General features: G+C 39.1%; 1 protein-coding gene across 2 annotated transcripts in view; it reads right to left on the bottom strand.

Annotated features, from left to right (window-relative positions):
* Positions 1 to 20,301, bottom strand: part of si:dkey-246i14.3 (ephrin-A4) — a 108,813-nt gene extending 88,512 nt beyond the window's left edge. Inside the window, exons 1-2 of one of the 2 annotated variants that reach the window (XM_017702009.2) lie at positions 20,037 to 20,301; positions 19,644 to 19,952 (exon numbers count right to left, since the gene is read on the bottom strand). In XM_017702009.2, coding sequence (XP_017557498.1) covers positions 19,644 to 19,765 — 122 coding nt within the window. In that variant the 5' untranslated portion in view covers positions 19,766 to 19,952; positions 20,037 to 20,301. Of the gene's footprint in view, positions 1 to 19,643 lie in introns of both variants that reach the window. The other variant, XM_017702008.2, reaches the window with a different exon arrangement.
* Positions 20,302 to 21,597: the final 1,296 nt, after the last annotated feature.

The following is a 21,597-nucleotide window of genomic DNA, read 5'->3' on the forward strand; positions in this document are numbered from 1 at the left end:
ACCTGGACCTAGAACTAATAAAAAATTGACAGAGTGGTCATGTTTCAATTGGCGTAGCTTTTCTAGACTTTGCGGTAGCTTTAGTGGGCCAGGAAACTCGGGCCAATCGTATTCGTTGTAAATATCACACGTGACGCTACTCAGCCAATCCGATCTGTGCATGACGATGAGCACTGAGACTCGAGTGAGTGACGCACAGAGGGGGACGAGGTGGGAAACAGCAGTAGGAGAAGGAAAGTGTATCAGAGAGAAGTTCACACGACGTGCTCTAAAATAAGAAAACTGATAATATTCTTGAAATCTGACTGAATTGTACTTTATTTGATTTGAAATTCAGTTGTTGACTGTATAAGATGTTAATAAACCTACTAGGCTACTTCAGTTTACAGTATACAAATCACGATGCAAGTCAGACATTATGACGTTTCGGACCTTTGCCTGAGGATATTTTCTGTAACTGGACATAACTGAAACTTAACGACCCCTGGAATAAAAAATAAACATTGTTTGCAACAATATGTTTGCGTCTGGTTAATTTTTAATATTATTATATATATTAGTGAACACCAAGTGTTCTGATAACATTATGATATTAAGCTTTTTATAATAGAAGAACCCTTTTTGCTGCTATATAAAAAAAAAAAAATGCTGATGACACTTTACTATAGGGTACTGTTCAGGCTACATGACACCTACATAAGCTTGCCATGACAAGTGACATAACCCTACATAACTGCTTATAAATGCTTATTCCAACAGGCATCATGTCACAAAGGTCACTTTAGCTAACTTTAATGAAAATTGTGCTTAGTGATTGTTTTTCCTCTCCGTTTTTATTTATTTCAGAAAGATGAAAAAGCATTAAATCCCAAATATCAGCTCCCACCCAGAGATGTCTTTAAACACACTACCTCCTCCTACACAACAACAACCACCACCACAACCACAAATTCCTTTTTTGTATTTTTTGTCACAATTAGGAAAAAAGGGTATCGAAAAAAGTATCGTTATGTTATCGATATCAAACTGAAAGTATCGTATCAGTATCAAACAATATCAAGGCATAACCATGACAGTCGTTCAGTTTTACCTGTTAGGTCTGCATTTCTGATTTATACTTAAACAGTGGGTGACACATCAGCCTGTAAGTGTTGTAACACTAAGGTGTTGCGCTACCTATCTGAACAAAGCAAGCTGGGTTTGTAAGCGTTCCAGCACCCAGAGAGCATAAGTTCAGATCTGTCCAGCAGCCCACGCTGGCTCACCTCCCACAAAAGATTTCATTTTCACAGAGTTTCATAACCATCACATCACATCTCTACTACATCGACCTTTCCACCATATAATAATCATCATTTTGCTGTAAAATTGTTCGTCCCATCAAGCACATGCAGCCATCAGGTACTGAAGAAAATGATGTAAATATCACAACACAAATGATGTGTTAGATACACTGGCACCTGCAGGAGATCATTCATGACCCGCCATTGACCCAATACACTCCCATCTCTGCAGGGTACATGACTGAGTTATTATGGGTAATCAAACAGTGATTGGACAGGCCAGAAGTTGTGTAATATGTAACTAGCAGAACGGGTCGGCATGTAAAAGCACTTGTGTCTGGTGTATGATTAACTGTGCACTAATTAGCTGCTATCTTAGCATGACCCTTAGTTTAAAACTAGGCAAGGTATATATAAAAAAAAAAAAAAAAAATTGTTTCATTCGTCCTTTTACCTTACCACTTAAGGTCAATGAATAACAAAGATTAAAGATTACAACAGAATATGACAAGGTCTTTGTTTAAGTGCTTAGACACTCTATATATATATATATATATATATATATATATATATATATATATATATATATATATATATATATATATATATATATATATATATATATATATATATATATATATATATAGCACAAAGCCATAGAGGAACCACTTTCAGTTGCCTAAAGAATGTTTTAGTGGACGTTTCTTTACAGCTGGGCTTCTAAAACCAGTCCCAGACAGGCCAACTTTTAACATAGGCAAAATTTGTAGATTTTATAGGGGAAAAGCAGTCAACACATCCTCTATGGAGAACACACTTCTCCACAACTTACTGTACAATTACTGTTTTTTTTTTGTTGTTTTTGCTGAATTGAGCAAACAGGGCAAAAATTTGCCATTTTATATTTTAGGTTTTATTCACTTTTTTTTAGAAAAACAAATTAGGGACTAAAATTTGCACAAACCTGCATAACTCTGTACAGGACATGCCAACTTATTTGTACATGTCCTTTAACCGTGGGTATACAAACTTTTTGATATGCCTGAAGGTTTGTGTACTATCTGAGGTGCCTAAAAGACCAGTTTGAGGACCACTGCTTTAGATTTTTAAGGAGATGCGGGTGCGCAGAACATTTTGAAAGTTTAAAAGTACGTCCACATAAAGATTCCAGGAAGAACTGCTGTAGATCCTTTACATTATGGGAGGGTTCTTCAAAACATTGCTCTTTAGGGAAGCAAAATTGGTTGTGCAAACTTACTTTCAACAGGGTACATCTACAACCCCATTTCCAAAAACGTTGGGAAGCTTTTTACATAAAAAAACTTACATAAAAACAAAATGCAATGATGGAACGTGTTGTCGGCATCAAATTCAAAAGTAGGCATATATGCATCAAAAAACAATTACATATCAAAATGTTAAAACTGAGAAATGTCTGTAGTATTTTCCTTTAAAAATATGATTTGCATATTATTGCCTCCTATTTGAATTACTTTCTGTACAGCGTCCCAACTTTTTTGGAAAAGGGGTTGCAACTGTGAATGGTAGAGTCAAATTCTATTCGGGCTCTTGATTAAAAAAAAATTATTCAAAATGTATGAATTCGTACACTGCGGCACATCTACCATAGCAAAACACAAGCGCTTAAAGTGCATATTCTCTGTAGTGTGTTCCTTGTTTGAACTTGACTAGTCCGTCCAGAAGCTTAGAGAAATAGAAATGAAAGAGTAATAATACGCATATCTCCCTCGTTTTTCTCTCGTCTTATTCTCTCGCTTGCAATCCAAACACACTCTATTGTGCCTCGGTGGAACAATGACAGCAAAAACTATACAGTCTTATTCAAACATACCTGGGGTGTGTGAATGTCTCAATGCTGTTAAAGCACAGTGCAAACATGACCAGAGAAACAGAGGAGGAATGCGCACTCTGAGATTGTGGTCAGAGAATGTGAAGACAGCTGGGTGCCAAACAGCAGGGAGGGCGGGCAAAGCGCTACAGGCCGTAATCACACGGATGTGTCAGAGTGAAATGCTTCGGCTCTTTTCACAACTCGTCCTTTCCGTCAGAGTTTTTGAATGGTTTGGGGAATGTCAACATTTTTACGACCGATATTTGAAATTGTGATTATTTTCAACAGATTAAGGTCCAAGACCTGACAAGATCCAAGTAAACGTGGCCAAAAAGAGGTCCACTTTCTTGGCATGGGGCTTCCACAAAATCCAAAAAAAAAATGAGCCGACTGGGTTGTTTGGCTTAGAAGTTGAAAACACCAACACTGAATAAATTAACTCTGCTGTTTTTAAGCAACTGGTTTACCTAAAAGAGACAAATACTAATGAAAGTACATCAATGAATGAAAACTGTTTACTTGAATCCAAACAGAACTCCATTCCAATGAAACCCAAATTAATTGTATTAATGTGCTTAAATTCTGTTCCATCAGCAACCGACCTTTATGTTGACCTGTGTGTATTAATGCTACACTTTAAAAGATGGTTCTTCAAGGGTTCTTTGGTAAAGATAATGCTTCTATATAGAACCATGAACATGCAAAGAACCAGGGTTCTTTTTGAAACATTTTCAGATTGATGGAGAATGTGTTGTATATGGTTCTATACACAACCTTTTGAAAAGGGTTCTTTGTGTGTTTGTGGATCTATATAAAACAATTGCTGAATAATTACTAAAGAACCCTCGAAAACGCATCTTTAAGAGTGACTGCATGATGTGAGATCATACAACAATCAGTTAGTCGTAGCTGTGTTTGCTTCTGACTGTTCACTCACGGGCCCTTCACACTTTAGTGCTTTTCTTGCTTCAAAATCCACTTGGTGGGCTTGTTAATTAGCTGGATTGGGAGCAGGAAAAATGAAACATACAGGGCAGAGGGTTCTCTAGGACCAGGGCTGGGAGTTACTAGTCAATCTACATGCTGTTCACAAGCTCCTAGAGTTTGTTAAAGTAAATCTCCCCAATTACAAATTTGTTATTGTTAAAAATACAGGCCATAATTAAAATTGCAGTTCTTGATTTGACTCCAGTTGCCATTTACAGATATATGGCTGAATAATCTTTCAGTCCTTTGTGACTACGCATTTTTATTTGGTTTGGTTAGTTTACTCTGCCGTGGTTGCGTTCTTTGGAAACTTGGCAGAGATACAAGCTCTCTGTTACTTTCATGTTTGTCTCCTTAAATAATCCATTTAAAAGACACAGCATCTACAAGTGCCAGAATCAGACTAATAAAAAAAGCCTTACTCGATCTCTACTTCTTTTCTGATCAATTACCAATCATATCACGTCCAATGCATCAAAAACATGTTCTGTGGTACAGGTGACAAAATCAAGTACCTTGCTGTTGCTCATCTGCAGATAACAGGGGCAACTTGTGCTGCAAGAACAATGAGCTTCTGTCAAGAGTCAAACATTTAAAAAGGCAGATTATACAAAGGGAACAGCACCGACACGCACTGAGAAAAGTCTGCTCCAAACTGAAAGCAGGGTTCACTTAGAGGTGGGCTGAAATGCCCAATTTTTGGCGGACAGGGTGGGCTGTACACATGTTGAAAAGTTTGATTGGTCCTCACCAAACAAGTTAGGTGTGAAAGCGCCCTTAGGTGTTGTACCATGCTACGTTAATAAAATAATGATGCATAGTCAACCAGCCAAGACATGTTTCCTGACTGCGGTTTGCTTCTTTAGTTTGCACTCGAGCTACGAAGCTAAAAGTAATGGAAGCTTATATCCCACCAATTAGCACCGTTCAAGCTGCATGGCTGAATCATAATGAACCAAGTCAAATAGTTAAGTCATTTCAAAAAGACATACTTGTCTTTAACTGGCTACTACTACTGTTTTTCAGCTATGCGGTGTAATATTTTCAGTTTGTGTAGATAACTGTACGTCATACTGTGCCAGAAACCACAAAAACGCGTCTATTTAGATCACTTTATGGGGAAATTCACCAATCTAATTTTGCATAAGGGTCATTTGCATAAGGGTACAGAAACGTCCACTTTTCTTTCTTTCAATCCATCCATCCATCGGAGTTACTGGTGTTACCGATCCTCACTGGCATTACACAAAGGTAACACCAGAGACATTTTTGATTTACAAAAATAAATAAATAAATAATAATAAAAAGAAAAACATTTTACAAAATGTCTGCTACAGAACATCAAACCATATGTTGTCAATCATGGAACATACACTAAAATATCTAACCTAATGCATTTGTATTCTATTTTATCACAATTATCCAAGAATAAAAGTTGGTCACACCAGTGACTTCAACCAAGAGTTTCATGTGAAATCGTGAGCTAAATGAGAACATTTCTGATAACTGAAAAGACACAGTGGACTTCCCATGTGCTTTTCCTCATAGCTCTTCAGAAGTTAAGGGATGTCATCAGTGTGATTTTTATTTTAAAAATAAGAGATTTTTTGCTACGCAGTAACACGACTGACATGACTCCTGGGGACCACAACTTTCATGTTATATTTTATAATATTTATTTGACATTTGTTTTCTTTGTCATTTATTTTATATATTCCACAGTCACGTATAGATTATTGCAATTAAATTTGCTGAAAAATATGACCTCACCATTTACACATGACTGTGAAGACGAGCACTTCTGTGGTGCTTGGAATTCTAGATAAATGGTTTAAGAACCAATATTGCTAAATTGATGGCTGTGTAATTGTTAAAATAACTTTTATTTGAAAATGCAAATAAATTGTAACCCTAACATGTTAAAGTGTAATATATCTATAAATGCTAGAGACACAAAAATGGGTGTTTCTCTAGAATGACCCATAATTTAATCTGAGACGTAAACAAAGTAATTCAGAAAGTTCTGAAAAGAAGTAGTTTCAGTGGTGCTGATGGGAACCAGTAGTTGTGTTGTCTACAATGCGAACAGAGACATGTTATTCCTATTTAAAAATCACCAGTGAACCTTCAGTTCGCTTCACAGAAGTTTTTCGGGTTCTATTTGACCTTACGCCACCCTGCATCTATCTTTCCACCATGAATGGAATATGTTTTAGGCCAAAACCTTATTGTAATCGCTGTGGCAGAACAATGTCTCATTGTTGCATCAGGCTATGTATCCACAACCACTTCATGTAAGATCTTTCTGGGTAGAAGCTTTTAGGGGCATTAAATGTTTCAGACGTTTCCCCATCAGCAGCACTGTGAACTGACACATTTCTGCTCTTTGTGTTTACATCTTAAGAGTTTAATTATGTAGAAACTCAAAAGAAAACTTAGGAATTCCCTTTTAACAACATATCGTGGTTTGAGGCAAGTGTGTGATGACAAGCACACAATTTTCACGATGCTAATTGGAGTGGTAACAAGTAACAAGTACTAGAAGCTTTTACCTTCTAATTAACATCTAACTGTGACTTGTTAGCTATGTGAGTCTCAAAGCTCCAATGCACAAATAAATAAATAAATAAATAAAGGCAACTTCAGACACCAAACATGTCTTGGCTGACTGACTACATTTGGTGTAAGAGGGAATTGTGCAAATTAGATTTTTTTCTGAATCATCACTTTAAGAGTTGGTGTATGCTCCCTTGAGAAAGCAGCTTCTTTAAGGCAGGACCCCTGCATGTGTAATAGTGGAAAAGAGACAATGAGATTGCCAATCCACAATTGATCCCCACGACAGGCAGCACTGGAAATGTAATATCTCCACCGATACCTCTCCGCCACGCTAATGCAATTTCACAAACGCAGTAATACCTCCACTGCCTTCAGTAATTCAGTTTTCTCCCAGGAGTGCGTGCGCTTATGGTGGCTCACAGTTCAAGGTGGTTCTGTGGGGGAGGAAGTGGGGAACTTGTTGGAGGAGCGAAGGGGGGGGATGATTCAGAACAACATAGCAAAACACTTCACATCAATCCTCAACAAATCCTACTGAGCACACCCCAGATGCACCATTCACTCAGGCACACGGAAAACACTCAGGAAGACCCCTACAGCTCGATGAAAACAGGTCTGCACGCCACAGGTCCAATCAGCAGCCACTCAACATGGTAAGTGCGAGTTTGTGGGAGCACATGAAGGACTCCTCCTACAGGGGTCAAAACACATTGTCAAGAAAAGAGAGGGCATTTTCCTCTACAAAAGAAGAAAATAAAAAAACGCATGTTTGCAGTCAGGCATTTATATTTTTGGCAATATTTATATAGAATATTAGGCTTTACATATAAGCAAATTGATAAGACCAATAGAATGCTATGGAATGGTATACATTACACCTGAAGACTAGAGTATTCAGATATTCGTTCGTTGAGTAGGCATTTGTTTTTAAATTTTGGGATTTAGACATTTGTTTCCAAATCTAGGCTACGAATAAAGTAATGGTAAAACATAATGTCTAGATTTCTTGGGAGAGACAACTGTTACGGTCCAAAAACCCACCATTCACCTTCATGTGTTTTGAGTATCAGGATTATACCTGCATAAGGCCAAAATAATGCAAGTGTAAACGCACTGAAGACACACTTTAAACAGACACAAATCTAATCACTCCAGCCACTTCAGGAGGTGGACTGAGATGCATTTGAGCTACAGCAGTGTAAACGCATCCATCTGTCCACTGTGTAATGAGCAGATTTGTATATTCTGTCCCACACAGTAATCGGGTTTCAGTCTGACTAACCGGAGATGCAGTGTAAATGCATGTGGCTCAAATCTTACCAGGATTCAATCCAGACAGTAGTCACAGGAAATGACCAGGTGTAAAGGGGGTCTTTTTTATAAAACTGAACTACTTACAGTGTGGCGTAGCAACACCACAATTCATTTTATCAGCTTTTTTTGACTATTTTAATACTTCGTAATTACACTCAAATATATCCCCTCAGCTCGGCACCTGACATCATGCTAATGCGGCGTGTAGTCCCACAGCGACTGTAAACATTGGCCCGTTGTACTGTACCTTCCAAGGGCCGAGACATATGCCCTTCTTACCTCAAAATTAGGCCACCTCCATGAAGCACTGGTTAACTCGTGCATTCTAGCGGGCCGGGAAGACGAAGTAAAGCTGTGCTGTGAGCACCACAGCGGTCAGTGAGGAAGCCTGAAGATTGGGATTTTACAGTAGCCGCGGATGTGCTTTCATCACAGGCGTCGGATGCAGATTTCCTAAAACAACTTTCTCAACCCTCCCACCTGCCCTGGGACGAAGCTTCAAATATTCGCTGTTCATTACTGCAGAAGCACTGGAGCCTGAAAATGGTATCCAGGACAGCCAGAGAAAAAACACAAAACACCATCACAGTTAAAATTAGGGATGCTCAATGAGATCAAAACTATATGGTATCGGCAGGTAATTACTTTTAAAGAATTCATCAGCATCGGGACATATTTCAAATCAATATTTAATGACGTATTTATTGTCAGAACTTTTAGGTGACACTGGGCTCATTTGTAATCTTCTAGTGTTACTTAGTAGAAGATGCTAATCCAGCTTGATTTTATCCCATTTTCTACATGTGTACAAATGTTTGTGTCAGTACTGAGATACAGCAGGGTTTAAATGTCTGAGACCACTTTCCATTTAAACCTAAAACAAAGTCGAACAAAGAAATGGTCACGATGAGTAAAACACAGCAGAAATATGCACCATTTCCAGGTTTCTGCACTGATTTGTCATTTTTTCCCCTGAAGCTCATGACTCGAAGGCGGAATTGATCTACTCGTCAGAGGCTTTTGCACAAACCTGCAGAGTCCATGCCAGCTCAAGTGCAGGCCGTCATTAAAGCAAAATGGAGACATACGAAAACCAAGAAATTCTGAGCTAGATTATAGTCATCACCCCAGAATTCCCATATCAGTGCATCAAAAGTGAGAAAACACCGAGGAGAACTGATGAAAAATAAGAGCTAATTAACAAAGCCTATGAAATCTGCTTAGACTACTGGGAAGCTCTGTCCTTGGAGATCCAATATTTACATTATTTAAGACATCTGCTGCTAACATTAAGTTTCTGCCGTTTTATTTTAATAAATGTGACAGTTGAGAACTTCCAGTCAGTAAACTACTGTCTAATTAGGCTACTGGTTTCTGTCATTTGACTAGGGATTGACAATATGGCAAAAATACCATCATCATGACACTTGAGCCCATTTTTTGAACATATAATATTGAACAGTCAGTGGTATTTTCAGTTTTACAGTCTCTGCACAGTTTGTACATGTATAAAAATCTTGATTTTTTGGGGGTTAGAATAAAATAAAATCTATTTTAAAGATGTTTCAATTTCACATGTACACTTATTGTCTTCTGAAGAATCATCCAGTCATGACTCTCAAACTAATGTAGCATTAGTTTCCTCATCTATTGCTTCAAGCCAATCAGACCTGCTCAATCACATAATAAAACTGCCTCAGATCCTGATGTAAGTGCCAAGTTACGGCAGATGGGGACTTGTAGACACTAGGAGAAGAAGCCATGTTGCAACACTTATTATTTCCTGGTCTAAGCATTCAATGAACCAAAACAAAACCTGTTTAGCCCCCACCCCACCCACCCCCACACACACATACCCCATCAGTGAGATGCAAAAAGAAATGTTTCATTTTATCTTTCAGCAGACACATTCAGGCCGCTGTTTGCTACAGAGGCTCTGTTCTAATGATGCAACAGCACATACACCCAAAAACGAGGCACATGAAGGTTAGGAAAATTGTGTGATATTGATGCGGCCCTGCTGGTAGAAGCGCTACTGGTCAATATGGAGCTGGGAGATAATGGTGCAATGGAGCTGATAAACATCTGTGTGGGGAATGGCTATCGACATTAGCCAAATATCCAGATGGGCTGAGAAAACATGCAGTTTCTTTCTTCACTGTGTGGAGTTAGGCTACCAAACCTAATCACCCTGAATAATCTGATTGAAACTTATATTCAAAACATTTATAATCGCAAACCGGTTATGTATTTAGGCCCTTTCCCCGCTCAGCGATCGATTTGTAGCTCCGTATGAGCCTGTGCCGATTTCATCATCGCTTTTCCGTCTGCGGTAATGAAGACTGCAGAGTCTTGGAAGTGGAAATGTAGCTTCCGCTGAGGCTTGTGTGAAGACAGCTTTTAGTAGGCCAATATGTCTATGAGGGAAGGTTAGAGGCTGAAAAATTGCTGGGTACAATTTCTGAACTTTCCCTATACCCAGTGGGCCAGGTGTCCTTTAGAGTGAAAGGTGATAGATGAATGTTTGGGGGACGAGAAGGAAAACCATGCAAAAATGTCTCTCCCCCGCACACATCAATTGCTTAAACCTCGGTACAGACTCATAATTATGAGCTGAGAAAGTGAACGTAATTATGAATAGATTAGAGCTAAAGGTTACAACTCTTATTACATGTGTAAACACTTATACAACAGATATGATGTGGTGGAGATCAATAAATATAAGAGGAAAAGATGACCTTTCATATATTTATATATTTTTCCCTTGACATTAATTAAGCCTGGGCAAAGTGCATTATTCAGCAACATCCACTCAAAATAGAACATTTCTGGAAATGCAGAGGTTTGCGAGTTCAGACTAAGACCAAGAGTAGCAAAAGATACTTCACTTCATAATCAGTGTCATACATCTCCCCAGGTGCATGATGGCTACACAATATATTGTTTAGTCATTCTCGCAGTATCGGTCTTTGCTGATACTGTATGCTGATATTGCAGAAGGCCTCACTATGCAAAATTGTTTATTCTGAATTGCTAGCATACTGGCCAACCATACAGGAGTGCTTCATGGGCATTTAGACTAATCAAGGCATTCACGATTTAACTCCTTACCAGAATTCTGGCTTATAACAAAAGCATCACAAGACTCAATACCAAAGTATCACACCTCAGTATCAAAGTATGCCAAAGTATCTCTCACAAAACAGTGTTTTCTTTTTTTCAGAGCTTAAAAATCTAGCTATTCAGCCTGTAAATAAAGTAAACATCAATGTAGCGTTAGCCTATTCAAACACTGAGTTGGAAGCATCAACAGCTACAGTACTGGATTGCTTACTATATTGTAGTACTGAAAAAGTATGACTTAATACACTGTACAAAATAATGAAAACCTCTGTCTGTCACCACATCCAAGTTTTACATTTATGCATTTTAATATATTACAGGACACTGCATTTGTATCTGTAATCTGGAAAAAAGAGGGTTTACGCAAAAGAACCATCAGAAATAATAAATAGTGATTTGTGATCAATATTTCGCATACTGTGCAACACGACTGAACAGAGCCACGCTCTCTATGTAATGACATATGCACCCGGTCAAGGTTATCTGAGTACTGACGATATTCACAATGTGTCACAATTAATAACCATAAAAGTCATTGTATTGCCAAGCCCTACAACAATGTGACAAAAAAAATTATTACAAAGAGAAACAAAGAGGTAATAAATGCCCAGTGTTTGCACTTAAATTCAACTAAGCCAGAGCTACTTATGAAGGTAATTATAAGAAAAAAAGAAATGAAAATCATGACATGGGGTATAGAAATAAAAAAAAAAAATCAAGAATCGTTTTGTAATTGCATCCTAGCATCCTGAATGGAAACAGAATCAGGAGGCGCCCAAGAGATTCTCAATACTACTGTGAGACCCAAATACCACTGCAATATACCGTCACTGTCCAAAGAAAACCATGCATCTCCATTTTTGTCAAATTTTTGTTTTCTATATCATTTCAACACATCAAATGTCCTTTACAATGTGTAAAAAAATTCATGATGAACAGACCAATAGAAATGCTCCAAGATCACTTGGAATAAAATTTCTTTACATTAATTTACACTGAAAGGTAAGAGTGGTTTTTGCTCTCTCCTGTACCTTTTTTTTAAAAGACCGTGACGATATCTAGAAATTCATACATGCGATGCCAAATAAATTATCATCCCTTGTCAGATGTTTAGTTTTGATATATTATAACTCAACTGTTGTTGTATTTGTTGTATTGTACTCCAGAAGAGCAGAACATTTAGAAGATGCTGGTCTACTTCACCAAAATGCCTGCATAGCATTCATTTCACTGCATCTCTAAGCCCTCTACGCTGATGCCAATCCAGGTAGTCTCAGTATATATACACACACACACACACACACACACACACACACACACACACACACACACACACACACACACACACATCACACAAGTTAAAATCAAAAACACGATAAGGAGAAAGAGAAAAAGAAGCTTATTGTGCTTTGACATCCGTTGCCGGTAGGAATAAAGACAAGAAAGTAATTATTTCAAAGTAGTTTTTTTTTTGTTGATTGCATCTCACAGGTTGCTGTAACTAGCAATTTACGATAGGAGGAGGAGAAGGAGAAGGAGGAGGAGGAGGAATAGTAAGGGCTCTGGGAGAATTAGTGTACGGAAGTCCGCGTGCTTGGAAGGCGCAATCACAGCAGCTCTGATTGAGAAAAATTACAGTCGGTTTGCAGCCGCTAATTTGAATGTGCATGTGCCTGGGTGCATTCGCTCTAAAAGACATGCCGTCCCGCCCTCTATATCGAGACCAGAGGAAAACGCATGGCATTGTCTCTGCGCACGCACGCGTCTGTGTGCCTGACACAGAGGGAAACAGACAGAGACGCGCTTTTACGCATGCATTAACATTCACGCGGAGACAATTGACTCAATTATGCATAAACACAACTGAAATTACTCTGACTTCCACTGGACATAATAATATGAAATTCTCAGCCGTTCTTGGAGTATTAATTTTCTGAAAGGGCTTTTAAAATAATAGATTTTTATGATCTGAAAAACACCCAGGCAAGAAGGCAAAGTCAAAGGAAAAGAAGGTGGAGAGAAAGACACATGCTGCTGGTATTTCAGGGGTATTAAAAATGTGTCCAAACTTGTCAAGTGAGTGAGTCACAGAGGTAAAAGAGAGAGAGAGAGAGAGACAGACAGACATTACAGAACATTCCATTTCCATGTCTTTTGTAACCTTCTATTGTAAACTCACGCCAGTAAACCTTGAACTGAATGAGAAAGAGTCCGATACAAACAGTAAAATCATTATACATTCCATTTCTATGATCTTTGTACCCAATTATTGTACATTCACACTGATAAAGCTTGAACTGAATATGAGAGAGAGAGAGAGAGAGAGAGAGAGAGAGAGAGAGAGAGAGAGAGAGAGAGAGAGAGAGAGAGAGAGAGAGAGAGAGAGAATTCTTGTTTAAATGCCCAGGACCCATTGTCTGGTCCAAAGTGCCATTCCTCACAACTAAAGAATCTCATTTCGTTCATATTGTTTTCCATGTAATTACTGAATAATAAGCCTGTAATACTAAGGATGTCACACCTGAGAATGTAACCTTTTAACTTTTTTTAAAACAGCATTGAGAACATCACCTGTCCATGTTTCAAGATGAACTAAACAACAGAAACACTCCAAAATGTCTTGGAATAACAGATCATTAAACATAAAGATGGACCCTTCCTCTGTAAAACGGATCTTTTCAAAGATTATTATATATCGCTGTTGTTGGATCAAAACCTCATAACTCCAAAATGGTAACTTCTCAGGAAAAATGCAAAATCATACTTTACTTTTAATGTAAGTCAATGGACTCACACACTGCCAATATATTTCAGTTTTAACAGCACGTTTTTAACGCTGTTAACATTTTCCTAGTCTAATCATTCAAACCCTCCACTGTACCGCAGGCTGAAGCCCAGCTGCAGAGTGAGGTTTGTATGCAGCGCCCTCTTGTTCAAATACAGCTTTTAAGTGGCTTTTAACGCAACATCAACACCTTCAGCTGACTACGCTGGACAGAGCTTATGGATGATGAATCATCCATCAACAAACAGCACAGAAGAAAGCTCCAGGTTCCCTCAAGAGCCTCCACTGTGACAAAAACTCCATGAGCTGTAAGAACGAGAGCGAGAAGACTACAATCGCAGAGGAGGTCAATCCACTCACTGCATGTACGACATACATGATTTACACAGCACACTCTGTGGTTCAAACATGCAGCCGCTGATGCCCTCACTGGATATCAGTAATGAAAAACTGGTAACTATATTCGCTCCACAGAAATCGCAGGATTTTTCAGGTGCAGATTAGAGGTGATCGATAAGACACAAACATTTTAAAATATCATCGCTGTTCGAAGAAAAGCCACTTTTTTGGGGTTTTTTTCTGCATCATCTGTACAGTGGCTGTCCTCTACTTGATAATTTCATAATGAAACGGACCAATAAAAAACACCCAAAAATTACTTGGAAGAAAATATCTTCACACTGACTTGCATTTAAACCTGTAAAGCTACCATTTTGTTTTTCTTTGGACAGCAAAGACATGTATAAGTTGGAATAGACAAAACAAGCTCCAGTAGTGGTACACTGAACAAATCAGACAAAGCAGTCAAACAGCCAAAAACTAAGAGTACAATGACTAAACATTTCACATACTAAATCCAACTTGAACAGGATTACTTTAACTCATTGTAATGAAATATGCAGTTCTGGGACAATAAGAATAACAGTACTAAACTACTTAAAGTAATAAACATTCTGATGAAACTCGGTTAGTCCGCTAATCAAGCTCCACTCAAATACACTACTTTAAATGGAAAATCTTTTTCATTTGAGCAAATAAGTGCTAAAACGTAAAATCTTTCCTTTCCATGAACTGAAACGAGAGAGACAGGGAGAGAGACAGGGAGAGAGACAGGGAGAGAGACAGGGAGAGAGACAGGGAGAGAGACAGGGAGAGAGACAGGGAGAGAGACAGGGAGAGAGACAGGGAGAGAGACATAAAATGTACAGTTAATGTGCATATCAAAGTGCACATGGCTCCTGAATGCCTCTGGCATTGTAAATTAATGACTTGTGTTCCTTTTAAAATTCAGCGGGTCAGTCTGTCTAGTCAGCAAGCGGCTTTGCTTTAGATTCTCCGAAAGGGAAAGCCAGGAGGAAAGAGAGAAGAGAAAAGCAAAGCAAGAGAATGGACATGGCGAGGGAGCTGGAAGGCAGATAAGAGAGAAGAGCATGTTCTGAAGTTTATCTACCTAACAGACCGTCTCAAAACGCATACTATAACCACGAGTATCATGTTCTCCAGCGCCACTCAGCCACTCCGGGAAAAGGCAGACGCGCAGATTACAGAGCAAATAACAAAAAGGAGGAAACAACGTGTATCGCGGCAGATAGGAGATGTGTGAGGGTGGTAGGTGAGTGAAGATAGTTCTAGAGAGCACTTACTCTTAGAGAGAGGCTGGCACAATGTACCACTGCAAGCAAAAACAGGGCTGCCCTGCACGGATTTCAAGCTCGACGTGTATTAAAGTGATGGTTTGGCCAAGAATCAAACTCTGAAGTCACACCTTCTTTAGATCTGACCTGGAGCTACGAGGCTAATGTGGCTAACAAGTAATGGAAGCTACAGCCATCGATTAGCATCATGCTAACTGAAATGGTGCTGGTGTTGCATAGTCTCAAATACACCAGCTAATGTAGTTTCTGACAACGTATAACATACGGTTATCTACAAAGCCTGCGCAGTTCATATAAAACCTGCATTTTGACCATACGTTTGTCCAAGTTCATAGACATTAGTATGTCATACAGCAACAGAAACCTCACAGGCAAGCTGGATGAAGAGTAACCCATCTACATATTGCATCCAGTGGCCTATGACATGTTGAAATGCCACCAGAAAGGTAAAATATTCCTTGCTCCTCTTGCTCACGATATCAGATTTTTTATTCAGGTGTCCAAAGTGATTCCACCATCACTCAGCCCAGTACTGATTATGCTGCTCTTTGTGCAAGACATGTACCCCGCAAAATGGTATCTGCACAGAAACTAACCACATACGGGCTTTGCAGTTAAATATTACCGTCACATGGCTCACCGCATAGCTTTTCAACAACACTGGCACAGGAAGGAACCTACAGCTATGCCAAAAGTGCTTGGAGAAGAGAAAGGAATGTTTTTTTCCAAGGCTGTGCAACTAAGATTTCCCTGCATGCAACCCACAGAGCACTCACAATACATCAAGATATCATGATACTCTGCATTATGATATGTAGTTTTTTGAGGTCTGTGAGCAAACTGGAAAGGAGAAAATGCACCAAAAGTGCTGCAAAAGTGCCACATTTAAACAAGTCTGTGAGTATTATGTTTTATTTTTTTCACACAAACTTTTCCAATTATAAACTCTTTAAAAAGGAAAAGAAAAATATCAAAAGAACTGATAAAAACAAAAAAAAAATAAGATGATTCCATAATGGGCTGAAATCCAATCAGTTACTATGTAGTTTATACTTGCTGTACACTGGTGGTTGTTTACAGGCTCTCTATAAGTGGTCTTAACCTTATTGTTTAATGATATATGCAGCTGTTCAGGGTCCAAAAAGCAAGATACCCATGAAAGTACTGTTATGCGATTTACCACAATAACAATAACGCCATACTGCTGCAAACCCTGCCACTAGCATGGTTTTAATGAGGTAATCATTATTTTACTTAGGGTAACCACATTTTTACATCTGCCTGGCTCTGTGAATATTCAGTGATTGCCTTTTTCGTGTGTGAAGAGCAAATCACACACAGCAATAAATGTTCCAGCCTCCATGTGCGTTTACACAGACTTTTCTGAAAAATCTGGATTAAACAAACCAGCAAGAAACAAGACTCAACAAGCCTAAACATGGCCCAGCTGTGGGTGTGCGCTGAACCACAGAACGACTAGCTGGACTTACAGAACTAACGCAAGAAACACCAACACCTTTCTGGTTTTTGGAGCACAGCCATTATTATTGCGCTCATCAGGCTCTTGGACTGCACTAGGATTAGTAACCCAATGTCTGGCTTCACGGTCAGCGCTCTGTTCAGAACAAAGGCACATGTATTTTACGGCAATAGAAATGCATAAGCAGTTTAGTAACTGTGTTGTCGTCAATTTGTTTACAAAATAATAAATAAATTCAATAAAATGATGTCATAACAGACTGCCATCCAATACACCATGCACCATATGTTAACTGTTGTTGTTTAGAGTCTATAACTGGTGTAAATCTGTCTTTTTATGATGCACAAAAGTTATTAAGGGTTTTAGATGCATGAATATGCACACAGGACTACCAAAATATTCAACAATTCTCAATAGGTCTTTTGCTGTTTGAATAGTCTGTTAATGAGACTCGGGCTCAGACTAAAAGAAAACTACTATTGTTGTAAAACTACTATTACAGTCATGAACAGGGGCTGCTTTGTTATAGAATACTAAAACTACTTCCAAGACTATTACTGGTCAACAACTGCACAACCTGCACAACCCTTCTATAACCTATTATTAGCTTGAGGAGTGAAGAGGGTCTTGAGCATGTGCATGTTTTGGCTGGGATTAGCCTAATATAATTATAGACTTTGTTAGAACCTCTCATTTTAAGCTACCATAGGTTCCTTTTTATTCATTTTAAGCTACCTTAGGTTCATTTTTAGCTACCATAGGTTCATTTTTATTCATTTTAAGCTACCTTAGGTTCATTTTTAGCTACCATAGGTTCATTTCTATTCATTTTAAGCTACCATAGGTTCATTTTTATTCATTTTAAGCTACCATAGGTTCATTTTTATTCATTTTAAGCTACCATAGGTTCATTTTTAGCTACCATAGGTTCATTTTTATTCATTTTAAGCTACCATAGGTTCATTTTTATTCATTTTAAGCGACCATACCATAAGCCAAAGGGGAATTCCACCAAGATTTCAAAATGTCTGCATACTTCAGTGGTTGAGAATTAAACAAAGTCATTCAGACTGATTCAATGTGAAATGGCATTTCACACTAAACCACCCTGAGTGACTTTATTTCATCTTAGTGATTTAATTAAGCAGAATTTCTGAAAACAAACAAAAAGAAATATGGTGGAATTGCCCTTTTACTTACTATTTGGGTCTTGGACCCAAATGCTCAGGCAGCCACTTTACTTGAGCTACTCTTTTGGTGCACACACCCTTCTGGACAGCTGTTGTCTGTCCAAGCCTTGCTGAGCTGGGCGGAGCACACCTGGACCTTCAGGCCCTTTTCAACCAAAGCAACCAATAAGAACCCATGCAGCACCTGGACAGGTAGATGAACCACACCGTGGTGCACCAAATGACCCCCATTAAACTTCTGCACAGCCACAGACACGGCAAGGCCCCAAACACACAACCAGGTGTGTGCGCGTGCCAACAGACATGAAGCAACAGAGCTCCTCTGTGGTTCGTCTAAAATGATTTAGACTCCCCGTGTTAGAGCTCTGCTCTAGTCCCAGAATGGTTCACACTCAGTTTTACAAATGGGTTAACACAGCCCATTACTTTAGACTCTGTGAACCCTAATGGTCAGCCAACCACTTCACTTGGGCTACTTCTGTTGTAGTTAACCCAACAAATCATTTCTCACAGAGCACATACAAGCAGGAAGCCGTTTTAGTGATTTATGGACTTCGTGCACAGGCAAAAGTTTCTTAAAGGAGAACTCCACTGACTTTTCTAAAATTCTGCATAATTAACTTGTTGAGATATAAATAAAACCATGCAAAGCGGGTTGGTGTGAAATGCTCCGTTCTAGAGAAACTTGTCAAATCAGTATTGTGCAGAGTGGTGGTGATAGGAACCAGACGTCCACCTCTAAAAGCTCCCTCACAGAAGGTTACAGAAGGTTCCTAGTTACGTTAAATGGATTAGATATACACTGCCTGATGTCTGACACATCGGTTTATGACAGTTTTATGATCAAGCTTTGGCTTAAAATGCATTTGAATCCATTGATTTCCATACATTCACGGTGGAGGGGTACATACAGAGCACTGTGGGACAAAACAGTCCCCAAAGAAACTTATTTTTTCAGATTTAAGCCATATAAAACATTAGACGACCCATGTAAGATAACTTGTTGTAATGGATAATAAATGAAATGGCTATATTCGCGTTGTAGACATTGTGACCCCTGGTTCCCATCACCTCTAGTGTAAAGAAATAAGAGTCGTTGGGTTTCTCTACAGTGAACCACCTCACGTCAAGCCACTCTGAATGTCTGTTTACATCTGAAGGACTAAATTATTCAGAAGTGTTAAAAAGTTAGTGGAGTTCTACTTTAAAACCTATAAAAACAAGAGAGTGAAGTCGGTTACTTGTGCGAATTTTCCCGTTCCACCTTAAACGGTGCAGGAATCACAGTCTGAAGCCTGAGGCGCCAGAACGTAACTGCTGCACCATTTAAGGTGGAACGGGAAAATTCGCACAAGAAGGTGGAGAACAAGAAACCGACTTTAAGCTGGTACTGTCTAGTGGTCTTCTTCACTTACCTCGTGTTTGTGGAGTTCCAGTAGACAACGTGTCTCTTGGCTAAAGCGCTTGAAAGCACATGTATGAGCAGAACCAGCAGTGTGAGGACGTTAGGAGCTCCAGGGCACCGGGGAAAACTCATAGCTGCATCCAGCCCGAGAGAATCGTTAGTTAGTCCTTCTTCTTGGCCTCCGTTTGAGAAGTATTCTGGGGTATTTAGGTGGCACTGAGGTAAAAGAGCTGACCCGAAGGCACGCCAGGCGAGTTTTTCATCAGCACCTTCTGAACCTTCTGCTAGTAGAAAAGCTCTCGCAGATATTCCCAAAGTCCTGAAAGCCAAGCATTTACCTCAGGAAAGTCGAGCTTAGTTAAAAGTTGCCTGAAAAGCGGGTAGGTTTAGGTAGAAATGCTACCTTTTTCACTCAGAACTGCCGTATTCCGAGAAGCTCCGGGCGTTTCCTCCTGTTTGACACATTTCATTGACAAGCCTGAGGAAATAACTTCTTAGAGACACCTTGGAAGCAAGAAAAACTGAACTTCCTTCGTCTTCAAAAGTATTTCCAGTTGTCTATCCATTCAAACCTCCCGTAATGGGTAAAAAGTCGCTCCCTAATCGCGGCTAATGGAGAGAAACGGTTTTCTGTCACAGCCGTTGGTAGTTGACAGTTGATTCGACGCGCCTCGAGCTCAGTTGATTAATTTTCACTTGGGAAGAAGAAGCTGGTCGAGGAGCTACGGTGAGTGGGCGGGGTCACGCGAACTTTGCGCCAATCGTGGGGCAACGGGGGCGGGGCCAGGACGCGTCGTCGCTCTCGTCACCTTGGCGACGGACTCTAGCTGAGGATGGCGGTGGGCTAGGGAGGGAAACTTGTGCTGTTATTGCTGAGTTTTGGGATTTAAACAGAGGTCAAAATCGACTTTCTCCTTCCTTTCTGCCAGGGTAGGTAGAGCAACAGGCTTTTTCGTGAACCTTTTTTGATGTGACAGACATACTGACCAAACTCAGGGCCAGAAAATGATAAAAAAAGTCTCCTGTCTACACGTTGTTTACATTTTCCTGCTAGTAGTGTGCAACATAATGCTCTAATACTGATTCTGATCTAATACAGAACAGAGACAAAATAGCAAAGAAGACACTTTAGGCCTTTGCTTTTGTTTGTGTTTTTCATGTTTGGTGCAAGGAAATAATCCAGCTTTAGGCATGCATATAAATCTGACTGATCTCCAGTCATTTACATTTACATTTACAGCATTTAGCAGACGCTCTTATCCAGAGCGACTTACAAGAAGTGCTTTGTCTATCTAGAGAAAGTATCTTTGCTAGTTACCAATAGGTTATGGAAAGAGACAGTCCTGAGCTCAGATACTGCCAGAAACAAAAAGTCACTGTAGATACCCAGAGAAAAAGGAACAGAGCTGAACACAGAAGTCTGTGCCATTCAATACAATACAATACAATACAATACAATAAAGTGCAATACAATAAAATATAATATATAAGTGCAGCTTTTTTCCAGTCTTTGTCTGGAAGCCAAAGTTTAAGACACTGGAGAAAAATACAGCAATTTAGTAAGTGATATTCATGATGACGCTTCCCATACTTATTCACTCTGACATAGCATCTCACAATTATGCATTGTTATCTCATAATAAAGAGATAATACCTCATAATTGTGACTTACCACCTCACAATTACGACTTACTATCACATAACAATGACTCATCTCTCATAATTATGACTGCTATCATACAATTATGAAATTTCATAAAAAAGGATAATGTTTCCCATATTATGGCCCTAGCGATCCGTGATTATGACTTACTAGCTCATAATTAAGACATCACATCTCAATGATCACTTGGTATCTTGTTAGACAGTGTCTCATGAATTTGTACCATGTGACTGCATATCTCATAATATTGAGATCCTGTCTAATAATTATGACTTGCTTTCTTATAATCCTGACATTTCAT

The sequence above is a fragment of the Pygocentrus nattereri genome, chromosome 3 (assembly GCF_015220715.1).
Source record: "Pygocentrus nattereri isolate fPygNat1 chromosome 3, fPygNat1.pri, whole genome shotgun sequence".
Taxonomy (NCBI): Eukaryota; Metazoa; Chordata; class Actinopteri; order Characiformes; family Serrasalmidae; genus Pygocentrus; species Pygocentrus nattereri.